Source organism: Uranotaenia lowii, chromosome 1, assembly GCF_029784155.1.
Source record: "Uranotaenia lowii strain MFRU-FL chromosome 1, ASM2978415v1, whole genome shotgun sequence".
Taxonomy (NCBI): domain Eukaryota; kingdom Metazoa; phylum Arthropoda; class Insecta; order Diptera; family Culicidae; genus Uranotaenia; species Uranotaenia lowii.
The window spans coordinates 126,691,930-126,705,635 of record NC_073691.1 but is presented as its reverse complement, the minus strand read 5'-3'; the positions used below and the strand labels follow the sequence as shown (position 1 = coordinate 126,705,635).

General features: G+C 40.9%; 1 protein-coding gene across 1 annotated transcript; it reads left to right on the top strand.

Moving 5' to 3' along the window:
* Positions 1-4,503: 4,503 nt before the first annotated feature.
* LOC129737909 (uncharacterized) lies at positions 4,504-5,853 on the top strand. Its single transcript, XM_055729075.1, has one exon. The coding sequence runs from the start codon at positions 4,504-4,506 to the stop codon at positions 5,851-5,853; it is 1,350 nt and encodes a 449-aa protein (XP_055585050.1).
* Positions 5,854-13,706: the final 7,853 nt, after the last annotated feature.

Here is a 13,706-nt window from a genome sequence, read left to right as displayed (position 1 = left end):
GTCACCTAATCTCAGGCATGATTAAATATAAGAAGCATTGAAACGCAGCTCTTTGATATGACAATTAAAAAGGTAAATTCAATTTGTAGGGGAGAATGGGGATATTTTATCTCTTTTTCTTATTTTCATCATATCTTTTTGGAAAATTTAGCAACTCGCCGTCTATTGCATTTTTACAGCGTGTAATTCCAAGTTTATGTTCTGCAAAAGTTAGATCGATACATGAACCCATAGATGAACTAGAACCGTTTTCGTGGGACTAAAAAACTGTGATACCGTCAACTAGGGCAACATGCAACTATTTTCAACTTCAATGGCTTCTAAAAAACATATGTTCACAGTTAATCCTACCTCTTATGCATCAAAAGTTTGGGACATGGGACATAAGACATGGGACATTTCGCATGAAAACACCAATTTAAGTAATTTTTTGTTCTGTTAACACTAATGTTTACATTTTTTTCTGAAAATAAGGATGCTGCATACATTTAGGGGTTAAATAATACTACGAAAAATTCTACAAGCTGAAATCATAAAAATAAATATTTGGATGAATGAATGTTCAATGTTTACAAACGCCTGATGCAAAACATTCATATTCCAGCACATGTAAACAAGATTTACCTACTAGGTGTTTCTTTGATTAGCATTTTGTTGCATTTTACCCCACTGGGGTAACCCCAGACACCTAACTGAATTATAAAAATGTTTATTTCAAAAAATTGAGTGATTGATCGAACAATATTTTGACATCAACAATATTGGTATAGCATGAGGAAACCAGTTAATAGTTTGTAGGTAATATTATCAAGCCAATCCGTCATACTGGGAAAAGTTTTTTGCGGCATCGAAAAATGATAAAATTTGTACATTTATTGCTTGATTTTTCAAATTTTATATAAATATAAAAAACTTAAAAAAAACTAGCTTAAGATACGAGAAATTATGTTATTTTCATTTTGTATTCATTAAAAGTTAACTTTTTTACAATACATTAAAGTTAAAATTGATTTAGTGTGGTGTTATATAAATGTTGCATCAAATCTCGCTGTTGCATGATGCCCCGTTTGACGGTATTTTAAAAGTTAAAAGAGGCCTGATCCTTTATTAAAGCAGGCTTGATCCTTTAATCAGGGTGCCCTAAGCATTGGCAAAAATCATGCAAAATAAAAAAAGAAGGTTATTTTTTCTAAAAGTTCGTCTACTACCCTGTTATAATTGCATACTTAAAGGCGTAATGTTCAAATTTTTAGATAAAACCACTGTTTTGAGTCCTTGTTTTTCAGGAAATTATTGGTTAAATATTATTCATTTGATAAATTTAAAAAATTTCTTGCTAAGCAATGATCAAAACCATTCAGAAGAATAATATATCTTTTTGGACTCGAGGTGTACCCATGACATACATTTTGGAAAACTTTTTCCTAAAAAAAATTTAAAGTTTACTATTGCTTTGAAAACATGGAAATATGAAGTTCATATTACACTCTAACAATTGAAATCAGAATGAAGGTAAGCTTAATAGCGGAACGTTATCCAAACATACGGGAAAATTGTGCCAGATACCTTTTGAACCCACTTCGACTTCCAATGAGACATAAACACACATAGAACGCACGAAGTTTTAATACACTGTCTGTTTTGAACTTCTAAAGTTCCTACTGATTTTAGACGTATTTAGAAGAGTGAGAATATTTTCAGTTCCCTCGGTAGCATTCACTTCAGCCAAATGTGAGCTGGGAATGTTCTGTCTGTCTGTCCTTCTGTTCTTTCTAGTTACTGGGGTAATGTTTTGAACCAATTGATTATTCTAAAATCTGTAACTGTATTTGTAATTTATGTTATCTCCTGCTGTAAAGAATTTTTGCCCACTGTGCCTGCCAAATTTAAAGCTGCCTGCCTTTTAATCAAGTGAGCCAAAAATTAGAGACCCTGATCCATCTCATCAGCACTTTCAACGGTTCCCAGTTCACTAACTAACCGTTCCACGTTAGCCTTCACATTTCCAAAAAATCTTCCCACTCCGGAGTGGTTCGTCACAGGCCAATCGAAAGGAATCAGCCCGTTTTTTCTTCTTATTTTATTGTTTCTCTTCTTTCTAATTTTTCCACCACCGCTTCGGGGGGATAATTTGGACCGTAATATGCAAAGTAAATTGCGGAAACAATTGTCGGATGCTCGGCGTTTTCTTCGGCAACCTCTTCCAATTCTGGCTTTCGCTTTCCCAGCGATGATTTTTCACCTTTCTTTGTAGCTTCGTCAGCGCTTTCCATTTTTTACCATATTATTTCAGGGGCAGAAAAAAAACTTCGCCAATTTGACCTGCTATTCCTTACTCCGTTTCCTAGTCGTTTTTTTAATACAAACTTGGAAAGCCAAAAAGAAGCCGAGGAACATGTGAACAGGAAGCACTTTTCTCAACACACTTTATGGTTCTTCAATCTCGTTTCCCTCCTGGCTTAGAATGTTTACAGAAAAAAGCTACGGAAACTTAGCAAGGAACCGTGGATAACGAATTCATGAGGTTTTAGTTTTCATTTTTGTTTTGAAGTCTTGTGACGGCAGCTGGTTGCTGATTTTGTGATTTGCAAATTTCCTGAGAGCATGATTTTAAAACTCGATGAATCTGCGTTTTAGGACTGGATTTATTTTATACACATTTTATTTTAGCCAACATTTCTATCTGTTATTGAGTTGAAAGTTGACTGTGGAAGTCATATGTTGAAAGCACAACATCATCTTGCAAGATCGGAAAATTTTTCACGCATTAAAAAATTACACTAAGGAACAACACTTTTTCTGCCAATGTTTGAATACCTAACTGATTTTGGAAAATTTCGGTTCTTCCCCCGACAATCTCGGATAAGCGAGGTTTTACTGTACCTAAATTGCATTTACAAAGGCGTTTAAAATCGTAAGTTCTTTTTCTTTATTTATATATGTATATAAAATAGTTTAAAAGAAACCAAAAAGCAATTTCAGACAGGAATCGTATAACAAGTTACAGTAAAACCTGGCTTATCAGGGATCTGGTTATCCTTGCTTTCGCTGTATCCGAGCCACCATTATCAAACAAAAAATATATATCTTTTTATGCTATTAATTTCCGGGGAGTTCAAAGTCTTAATTTGCAAAAAACGCCGATGAAATAACATATTAAAATCCATGTATCCGACCGTACTATGCGCCTGGGTGGTATGCAAATCAATTCAAAAGAATAGTGTTTGTTAATGTACACAATTAACACACGACGTATTACAGGACACGACACTTAACGTTCTTACAAACGGAAAAAAGGATTCAAAATTACCTTTTTTGTCGACCGGTTTCGGGCTCGATGTTGCCCATCTACAGGACGATGTCCGACTGATCACACGAAGAAATTACTGGCAGGATCGTACTACGAGTGTCATAGTATTCGTCGAAGGATGGTTCCTTTTTTAAATTTTTCTTTTGGTGAAGGTGAAAACCGGCGACATAATTGGTGGGTCATCTTCATTCATTAGCGGTTTCTCTGAAGTGCTAATGAACATCGACTCCCATGCGTTCAAATGTGAGGCTTTTCTTACACATTTCTTATAGGTCACTTTTTCCCAGTTAATGGAGTGACCCATTTCCGTTGCGTGGGTGGATACGCTAGATTCATTGGCCCTGTTGTTGTCTACAGCGTTTCTGTGTTCTTTAAGTCGAACTTTAAATTTACGACGAGTTTGGCCAATGTAAACAGCTGAGCAACTCTCACAGGGAATTTCATAAATTCCGGATCTCTCATCTTGCGGGATCTTATCCTTCAAGGAGACCAACCGATCCTTAAGCGTGTTGCCGCTCTTGTATGCCGTTTTCAGACCATGTTGAGAAAGAATTTTTGTTATCCCATTAGTTAGTTTAGGGTGGAACGGCAGGCTAACTCTATAGGGCTCTTCTTCCTCTGGCCTAAAGGTGGTGGCATCACTTCGGTACTTTTTTCTGGCATGTTTCCGGAGAATTTTGAGGACAAATTCGTTGTCAAAACCGTTCAAAAAACCCGCCTTAAGGATTTTATGCTTTTCCTCTTCAAATTCTGCCTTTTTCATTGGGATATTGTACAGGCGGTGCGCCATGGAATGGAAAGCGGCTTGTTTTTGCGCACCAAAGTGGTTGGAATCGGCTGTTATGTATCGGTCGGTTGAGGTTGGTTTCCGATATATTCCGAATTTTATGGTGTTTTCTTCTCTCCTTGAGATTAAGAGGTCAAGGAAAGGGAGTTTTCCATCAATTTCTTTCTCTACAGTAAATTTTATCGAACTGTGTTTGGAGTTTAGAAGCTCTAAAGTCTGCGTGAGATAACGCTCCTTTACCGAGGCAAGGATGTCATCGACGTAGCGCCACCAGACACGTGGGAAAAGTCTTTCTCTTTTCTCCAAATCTGCTTCCAAGTCGCTCATGAAAACTTCAGCCAAAAGTGGGGATAATTTGCTGCCCATGCTAAGGCCAAAGGTTTGTTTAAAAAACTTACCCCAGAAAATGAAGAAATTCTGCTTCATGCATACTTCTGAAACTGCAAGGTACGCTTCTATTTCGTTGGGAGACACCCGGCGACGTTCCAAGTGCCCCCGTAAGCTGTTGAGGGCGTCTGAGGTTGGTACACTAGGGAAAAGTGCGGAGACGTCGAATGAAACTAACCCTAGTGTACCAACCTCAGACGCCCTCAACAGCTTACGGGGGCACTTGGAACGTCGCCGGGTGTCTCCCAACGAAATAGAAGCGTACCTTGCAGTTGCAGAAGTATGCATGAAGCAGAATTTCTTCATTTTCCGGGGTAAGTTTTTTAAACAAACCTTTGGCCTTAGCATGGGCAGCAAATTATCCCCACTTTTGGCTGAAATTTTCATGAGCGACTTGGAAGCAGATTTGGAGAAAAGAGAAAGACTTTTCCCACGTGTCTGGTGGCGCTACGTCGATGACATCCTTGCCTCGGTAAAGGAGCCTTATCTCACGCAGACTTTAGAGCTTCTAAACTCCAAACACAGTTCGATAAAATTTACTGTAGAGAAAGAAATTGATGGAAAACTCCCTTTCCTTGACCTCTTAATCTCAAGGAAAGAGGACAACACCATAAAATTCGGAATATATCGGAAACCAACCTCAACCGACCGATACATAACAGCCGATTCCAACCACTTTGGTGCGCAAAAACAAGCCGCTTTCCATTCCATGGCGCACCGCCTGTACAATATCCCAATGGAAAAGGCAGAATTTGAAGAGGAAAAGCATAAAATCCTTGAGGCGGGTTTTTTGAACGGTTTTGACAACGAATTTGTCCTCAAAATTCTCCGGAAACATGCCAGAAAAAAGTACCGAAGTGATGCCACCACCTTTAGGCCAGAGAAAGAAGAGCCCTATAGAGTTAGCCTGCCGTTCCACTCTAAACTAACTAATGGGATAACAAAAATTCTTTCTCAACCTGGTCTGAAAACGGCATACAAGAGCGGCAACACGCTTAAGGATCGGTTGGTCTCCTTGAAGGATAAGATCCCGCAAGATGAGAGATCCGGAATTTATGAAATTCCCTGTGAGAGTTGCTCAGCTGTTTACATTGGCCAAACTCGTCGTAAATTTAAAGTTCGACTTAAAGAACACAGAAACGCTGTAGACAACAACAGGGCCAATGAATCTAGCGTATCCACCCACGCAACGGAAATGGGTCACTCCATTAACTGGGAAAAAGTGACCTATAAGAAATGTGTAAGAAAAGCCTCACATTTGAACGCATGGGAGTCGATGTTCATTAGCACTTCAGAGAAACCGCTAATGAATGAAGATGACCCACCAATTATGTCGCCGGTTTTCACCTTCACCAAAAGAAAAATTTAAAAAAGGAACCATCCTTCGACGAATACTATGACACTCGTAGTACGATCCTGCCAGTAATTTCTTCGTGTGATCAGTCGGACATCGTCCTGTAGATGGGCAACATCGAGCCCGAAACCGGTCGACAAAAAAGGTAATTTTGAATCCTTTTTTCCGTTTGTAAGAACGTTAAGTGTCGTGTCCTGTAATACGTCGTGTGTTAATTGTGTAGTTAAGTTCTTACGTTGGCACAAATCCGCTTGAAAATGAGTTTGTTAATGTATTTTGTGAAATCCGAGGTTTCACTCATTCGAGGTAGTCCTTGTTGTAAGAGCAGAGCCAATAAAAATACGCGTGTGGTTTAAGTGACTAACAAAACGGGAATGAAAACTTCATTTCGGATTCAAGTTTACAAAGTGTGGTTTTGTGAACCCGAAGAGAAATTATACACTGCGATAAATATACTTTTAAGAATGACTTCGTTGTTCGGTCGATTTACTAATCACAACAGCCCTTCCCCCGACTAACTCGGATAAGCTGTGTTCTACTGTAATAGAAAATTACAGAATGTCTAATAGTGTTTCAGTACGAACGACGAGCTTTTTTTTGTTAATTATTCATCCAAAATTAAATTAAAATTTCCAAACAACTGGTGAGCTCATATGTAAAATGACAATAACATTCCAAAAATAATTGTGATTTGGGAACGGACTTTTAACGTCCATTCAATGTTTATTATTGATCTCATAAAATCAGTTGAAGATGTCGAGCACTGATTAGTCCAAGTAAATCCTATCCTATACATATATCAAAAGTGTTGCGAGGTTGCAATCTTAACACCCAATTATTCAGTTCACCAAATTTGATAGTTGGCTCGTTTTCCGCGAGAAGTATCAAATTCGACATATCAGTTGACAGGTAATTTCCGTTTCACTTGGAGGGTGGGCGTATCGGTTTTATGCATTACATCTTTTTCGAGTTTCCATTTTCCAAACGATATATATATTTCTAAGAAATTGTGAGAAATGAGTCATGAAGAATTGTAGTATGAGTTTTTTTTTAAATTAAACATTGTAAAACGGAAAATTGTTTGGCGCAGTGACCTTAGGCTTTGTAAGGAAAGGTATGTTTGGGATTTGAAAACACTTCAGCCAATCCATGCGATGCGACGGCTTCGGGTGCACCAAATGATTGGTACCATATCGACAGAAGCCATTATAAAAGCAGAGGGCGCACGGGGCTGAATGGGTTCTGCTCGTAACGAGCAGCGGTAGTGCAATTATTGACAGGTATTGAAGTGGTACTAATTAGTCACTTTGTGTGTGCGGCACCCACACATCTTCTAACCACTCCTGGTCTGGCCTGGCTCTATACTCTCGCTTCATTCGCTAACTAGGCACGACTGGAAGCTTCAAAGTTAACCAACCGAACTATCAACGGGTTGACTAACTGTTTGATAAGAGGGAGAGAGTGCCCTATTCAACGGGCTCGTTGTGTAAAGGTAGACAGAATCTGGATCCAGATCTTGAATTCTGAATAAACAGTTTAAATTTAATTGAACGTTTGTAGCTAATTCGCACTACTTTCAACAGAAAAAAAAATTTCTCGACTAAATTTACTTAGTATCGAAAGCAAAAGGTTCAACAATCACAATACACTAGAACTCTGCTTATCCGAACTCCAGTTATTCAGGCATCCGTTTTATCCAAGTCACCAGGTTGATATAAAATCCCCATATTTACTGAGCTCTGCGCCCAAGAGACATGTACCAGAGCAAAAGGATAGGGGTTTTAATGTAATCTAATCTGAGCTTTATTTTATGCGAGGTGGTTCCTCCCTTAATGATCCCTGGTAAGCGGGGTTCTACTGTGCTTTCAAAATCACATTTTTTATTTGTCTCGATTATTGTCATTCGCTACCTACATCAACAATGCAGCTGGTGAACAATTATTGAAAAACTTATCCAGAACTGTGCTCGATGTATACTCTTAAGCTCGAGATCATGGACATCCACTCTGGAAGCAACTGTGATGGCAATTGAGCTATATCACATGCCCAGCGTTGTTCTTTTTGTTTTCTTAGTTTAATAGAAGGAGTTGTAAAACACATCATTGTCCGGTATAATTTAAATGATTACTTACCTACCTACCTAAGGGTCCGGCGCCGATCGACCGACGCATAGGGCTGAGATAAAAGATCTCCACTGCTGGCGATCCGGAGCCAGCGTCTTCACTTGCTGTCAGCCAAGGTTCTCGTCAACTGTGCGGACGGACGAATCTTCATGGTTTTGGTCTTTCCGACATTGACCCTGGGACCTGTTGCCTTGGAACTTTCGGTGAGGTCGTCGAGTTTGCTCTGCATGTCTTGTTGTCTTTGGGCGAGCAAAACAATATCGTCTGCCAGGTCAAGGTCGTTCTGTTGCTCCATTGTTGAAGGATTCCACGGCAATCCTCGGTTCGGTGCACAGTCAATCGATCCAGTCAGAATCTCATCCATTACGATGAGAAAAAGTAGCGGTGAAGAGATACATCCTTGTCTCACTCCAGCAGTTACCGGGATTGGTTCGGACAAGACACCGTCGTGCACCGGCTTTGCACGAAAATGCCTCGTACTGTGCTTCGATGAGATGGACTAGTTTCTCTGGAACTCCTCGTCGTCTTAAAGCAGCCCAGATGTTTTCGTGGTTCAGTCGGTCAAATACTTGTTCAAAATCTACGGACACCAGTAGAAGAGAGTCCCGGAATTCGTTGATTTGTTCCAGTATGATTCCTAGGATCACTTTGCAGAGTACTTTGAGAGTTATACAGATCAAAGTTATGCCATGCCAGTTACCGCACTCGGTCAGGTCTCCTTTCTTCGGGACCTTTACGAGGATAACCTGCATCCAGTCGACCGGGAATGTTGCAGTATCCCAAATGTCAGCGAAAAGACGGTGCAACATTAGTGCTGACAAGACAGGGTCGGCTTTCAGCATTTCAGCAGTAATGCAATTGATTCCAGGCGCTTTGTTGGATTTCATGTCCTTGATTGCCGCTTCTATTTCAGCCAGCGAGGGCGCTTCCGAGTTGACGCCATCAATGCGACTTACTGTTGGCGCCTCGAGCTGCGGGTTCTGTTGGCCATCGCTATTCGTGACTCGGAAAAGATGGTCAAAATGCTCAGTACGCTTGAGCTGATCTATTCGATCTGTCAGCAGCTGAACTGCTCGGTCTTTCAGCGGCCTTCTTGCATTTGTTCTTGCACCATTAGGCGGCGAGAAATATCATATATTCATCGGATATCTCCAATGGCGGCGGCTCTATCTTCCTCTTCGGCTAGGGAGTTTGTCCAGGCTCTCTTGTCTCGTCTACAAGCTCGTTTAACTGCCTTTTCCAGCTCCGCATATCGTAAGCGGGCGCCTGTTTTTGGCTGACCCGGTAAATGCCTGCTCAATTCCGACTTTCGCCTTTCTCCGATCATCGATCATCCTCCAGGTTTCATCCGACATCCATTCACTTCGTCTTCCACAAACTTTACCGAGAGTGCCATGGCTCGTCGTGATAAAGGCATTCTTTATTCTACACCACTGTTCTTCGACTGTTCCGTCTGTCGGAAGTTCCTAGACTCGGGATTCAAGCTGTTCAACGAATGCCCTTTTCACCTCTGGATTCTCCAACCGATGGACGTCGTATCGACATCCGACTTTTTCCTCTCGCCGCTGGACACGCGTGACTCTCAGTCGTATCTTGCCAAGGACGAGGTGATGGTCAGATGCAATGTCTGCGCTTCGTTTGTTGCGGACATCAAGAAGGCTCCTTCTCCATTCTCGACTAATGGAGATGTTAATTTGATTTTCTGTTCGGCCATCTCGGGATACCCAAGTTTCCTTATGTGCTGATCGATGGAGGAAGAGCGGGAAGAGCGATCCACCGATCACCATGTTGTTGTTGCCACAAAATTCTACAAGCAGCTCTTAGTTTTCACTCATCTGTCCAAGACCATGGCGCCTATGATGCGCTCAAAGTCCTGATTATAGGAGCCAATTTTTACGTTGAAGTCGCCTAAGTGGATTTGAATGTCACCCTTCGGAATTTTGCTCAACCATGCTGTTCAATTGACTGTAAAATTGCTCTTTCTCCTGCAAATCGGCAACATCAGTTGGCGCATAACACTGGACCAGTGTAAGGTTTCTAACCCGTGTTCTGAATCTGGCTACGATTATTCTTTCGTTTATCAGTTCCCATCTTACGAGAGCCGCATGGGCCTGCAGACTTAATAGGAAACCAACTCCTCGTTCCCGAGTAGCGTGTTCTCCTCGTATGCCAGAGTAAAGCAGTACTTGCCCAGACTGTGTCTTACGTTCTCCAGTGTTAGGCAAACGGACTTCGCTCAGTCCCAGCTTGGGGCGGCCAGCTTCTCTAGTTAGTTGAGACAGCTTACCTGGCTGGGCAAGGGTCAAAACATTCCAAGTTCCACTGCTAGTTCGTGTTTCCATGCTAAAAGTCGTTGCCAAAGTTCCAGTTCGGTTATTTCTTCTCTCAGTTTCTGTAACAATTCTAAAGATCGGGAGCAGTAGGTTGTTAGCCTAAAGTCCCTATCCAGCGATGGGGCTGCCATCTTGGACTTAGCTGGCGTGAGCCGGATTTCATAAATTCAGACGCTCGCTGCAAGACATACGCTGTTTGAGCCACCCCTGACCTGGAGATCAGACGCTCGGTTGTTGTTGCACGCCGCCCTAACCTGGGGAACAGACGCGTGAGACCACCTTCTCAGTCTGCATGCGACCAAAGCATCCACCGGGGAGATCGGGTGATCTCCGCTTAGGTTACTCGCATCTCAGCCGGTACCACGGGGAGGGAGAGATAGGAGTTGTGAATAAGAGGTGATATGACCACTGTGGGGTGTTGGCGTGTTGCACATTATCCACCATTTACCAGCAGAGGAGAGTAAAGATTTTTTTTTTAGTTTCTGCTGATTAAACGATTACTTTTGAGCTGAACAGAAGGCCGTTCAAAACTGTTATGGAACTTCAAAGTTTCACAAAGAACATAAATTTTGGGCTGAATAAAACGAACTTCAGCACATTGATTATGCTGATTAAGCTGTGTTTGACCTTTTTAAAGAGACTTTCTGTTGCTTGGGCGGGGCTCTCGTTTTTTATTTGTTTTGATTATAGTCGATTCAACATCTTTATGTCATTCACGACTTACCAGCATTTTTAATTTTCAAAAAGCGAAAAACTAAGGGTAGTTCGCTGAAATATCGAAAACATTTTTCTCCGATAAGCTGAAAGTGTTGCCTAGTAATGAATCATTCAAAACTAATCTCAAACAACAATTTGAATGAATGAATGAAATTGAATTTTTTCTTACAAAAAACGATGACTATTTTTTCAACTTTTTCCATGAATTATCATAAGATTAACTTCATTTCCTTCATAGAAAATATTTAGATCAAACGAATGGATTTCGAGATACACGCATTCGTAATTGTCCCATTTCTAAAAGAACTAAGCTTAAGTTGATGATGATTACCTGCAAAAATTTCATGTTGAACAAAGTTACCCCGGTGATCAAAGTTCCCTCAGTCTACGATATTCATATTACTATTGCGTCTTTAATGCGCACATTAAGAGAAGAAGAAAGTTAATAATGAGAAACCAGTGATGTGACGCAACGGAAGTGGATCGCTCGTAAAATTACAAAACGCACTTAATTTGAAAAGAAAAATCTTCATATTTTTTGATAATTGATAACAATCGTTTTCACAAATTTTCGTCGAATTTTGTCGTTAAACATGGCAGAACCTTTCGTAAAGAATTTTGAAAAAATTAAAAATTCGACTTGTAAGCCAGTGCATAGAAAAAACTATTATTAGTTTCAAATGAAAGGTGAACGATCAAATGGGTCAAAATTATTATAAAGAGACGAACCAACAAAAGTTGGAAATCTCTATAATAAAGACAAAAAAATTAGTATCTATTTTAAATTTTGGCAAAAGTTTGTATACAAAATGTTTTCGAAAATTTTCACCAAACCTCTCAAGTTTTACGAAGCTTAATTTTAGTTTTGACTCCAAAATTTTCCGCTTTTGAAAAAAACAATTTCAAAACTCTGTTTGCATCTGTGCTTAACTTGCCTACCTCAAGGCGTGTTGGTACCTTGGATTGTTTTTTTTAAATAACGTTCCACTAATAACTAAACATTAAAACTGCCGAATACGATTGTTATTTTGAAAACTATGTTCTTTATTCTAGTCATTTACACATTTCAGTGTAGCTACAAATCGATATGCGAGTGGATATTGCAACAGATTTAGTAATTTGTCATCTTGAGAGCAAAACTCTTACACCCATCCACAATCCCAACAAACCGAAGAAGATCATCGTACGAAGATAAGTACAAACGTGCCCAGTAAAGTGTGAAAATAGTTTGTGTCAGCAGGACACCACCAGCAAGTAAATCCACCTCCATTCCACCCCCATCTATTGGGCCATAAAAGGCACAGCAACAACTAAATAGATACACAGCATGGTCCTACGTGAGCTTATTACTGATCGGCATGGTTCCTAAACTGTATAATTAACGAAACGGGGTTGCTGGAAATAGGGATGGAGGGAAGCTTTTCCTTTCGAAGAAGCGTGGCATCGTCGTCGTTGGTTATCTTGATGCAATGAGCGTAACTTTGTTTCCACCTGGCCGTGCGCGCGTGGGTGGAGGCGATATTGTTGAAATTCATATCTGAAGCGCCAAGCTTATGTTTTGTTATCGGATCGGATCGGATCGGATGTTGGAGGCGAGATATTATTACCTGTTTGTTGCATCATTGATTGCACGCATTACCTGAGCTATTGTTGTGCAATGGATGAGTATCGTGAGGATTTGGGAAATTGAATTGAGATAATATTTTACCAGCTTGGGCGTGATTTTACAAATTTGAATACTAGCTACCAAATGTGCTTGAAGGATAATGAATGATAGATTTAAACGTACTTCCGAATAACATTTTCTAGAGGTTTGTGGAATGTTATTGTTCGACTTGTACTAATTATCACAATGTAGCAAATTTGGTAATTATCATATCCCGATTTAAATATTTATTCACAACTCCTATCTCTACCTCCCCGCGGTGCCGGCTGGGGTGCGAGTAACCTAAGCGGAGATCGGGTACCCAACCCCGGTGGATGCTTTGGTCGCATGCAGACTGAGAAGGTGGTCGCACGCGTCTGTTCCCCAGGTTAGGGCGGCGTGCAACAACAACCGAGCGTCTGATCTCCAGGTCAGGGGCGGCTCAAACAGCGTCTGTCTTGCAGCAAGCGGCTGAATTTATGAAATGCGGCTCCCGCCAGCTAAGTCCAAGATGGCAGCCCCATCGCGAGATAGGGACTTTAGGCTAACAACCTACTGCTCCCGATTTAAAATTGTTACGGAATCCGAAAGAAATGACCGACCTGGAACTTTGGCGACGACTTTTAGCATGAAAACACGGACACGAATTGGAACTTGGAATGTTTTAACCCTTGCCCAACAAGGCAAACTGGAACAACTTGCTAGAGAGGCTAGCCGCCTCAAGCTTGAAATTCTGGGACTGAGCGAAGTCCGTTGGCCTAATACTGGAGAACACAAGACACAATCCGGGCAAGTCCTGCTTTACTCTGGCATACGAGGAAAACATGCTACTCGGGAACGAGGAGTTGGTTTCCTGTTAAGCCCGCAGGCCTACGCGGCCCTCATTAGATGGGAACCTATAAACGAAAGAACAATCGTAGCCAGATTTAGAACACGGGTTAGAAACCTTACAATGGTCCAGTGTTATGCGCCAACTGACGTTGCCGACTTGCAGGAGAAAGAGCAGTTTTACAGTCAACTGAACAGCGTGGTTGAGAGAATTTCGAAGGG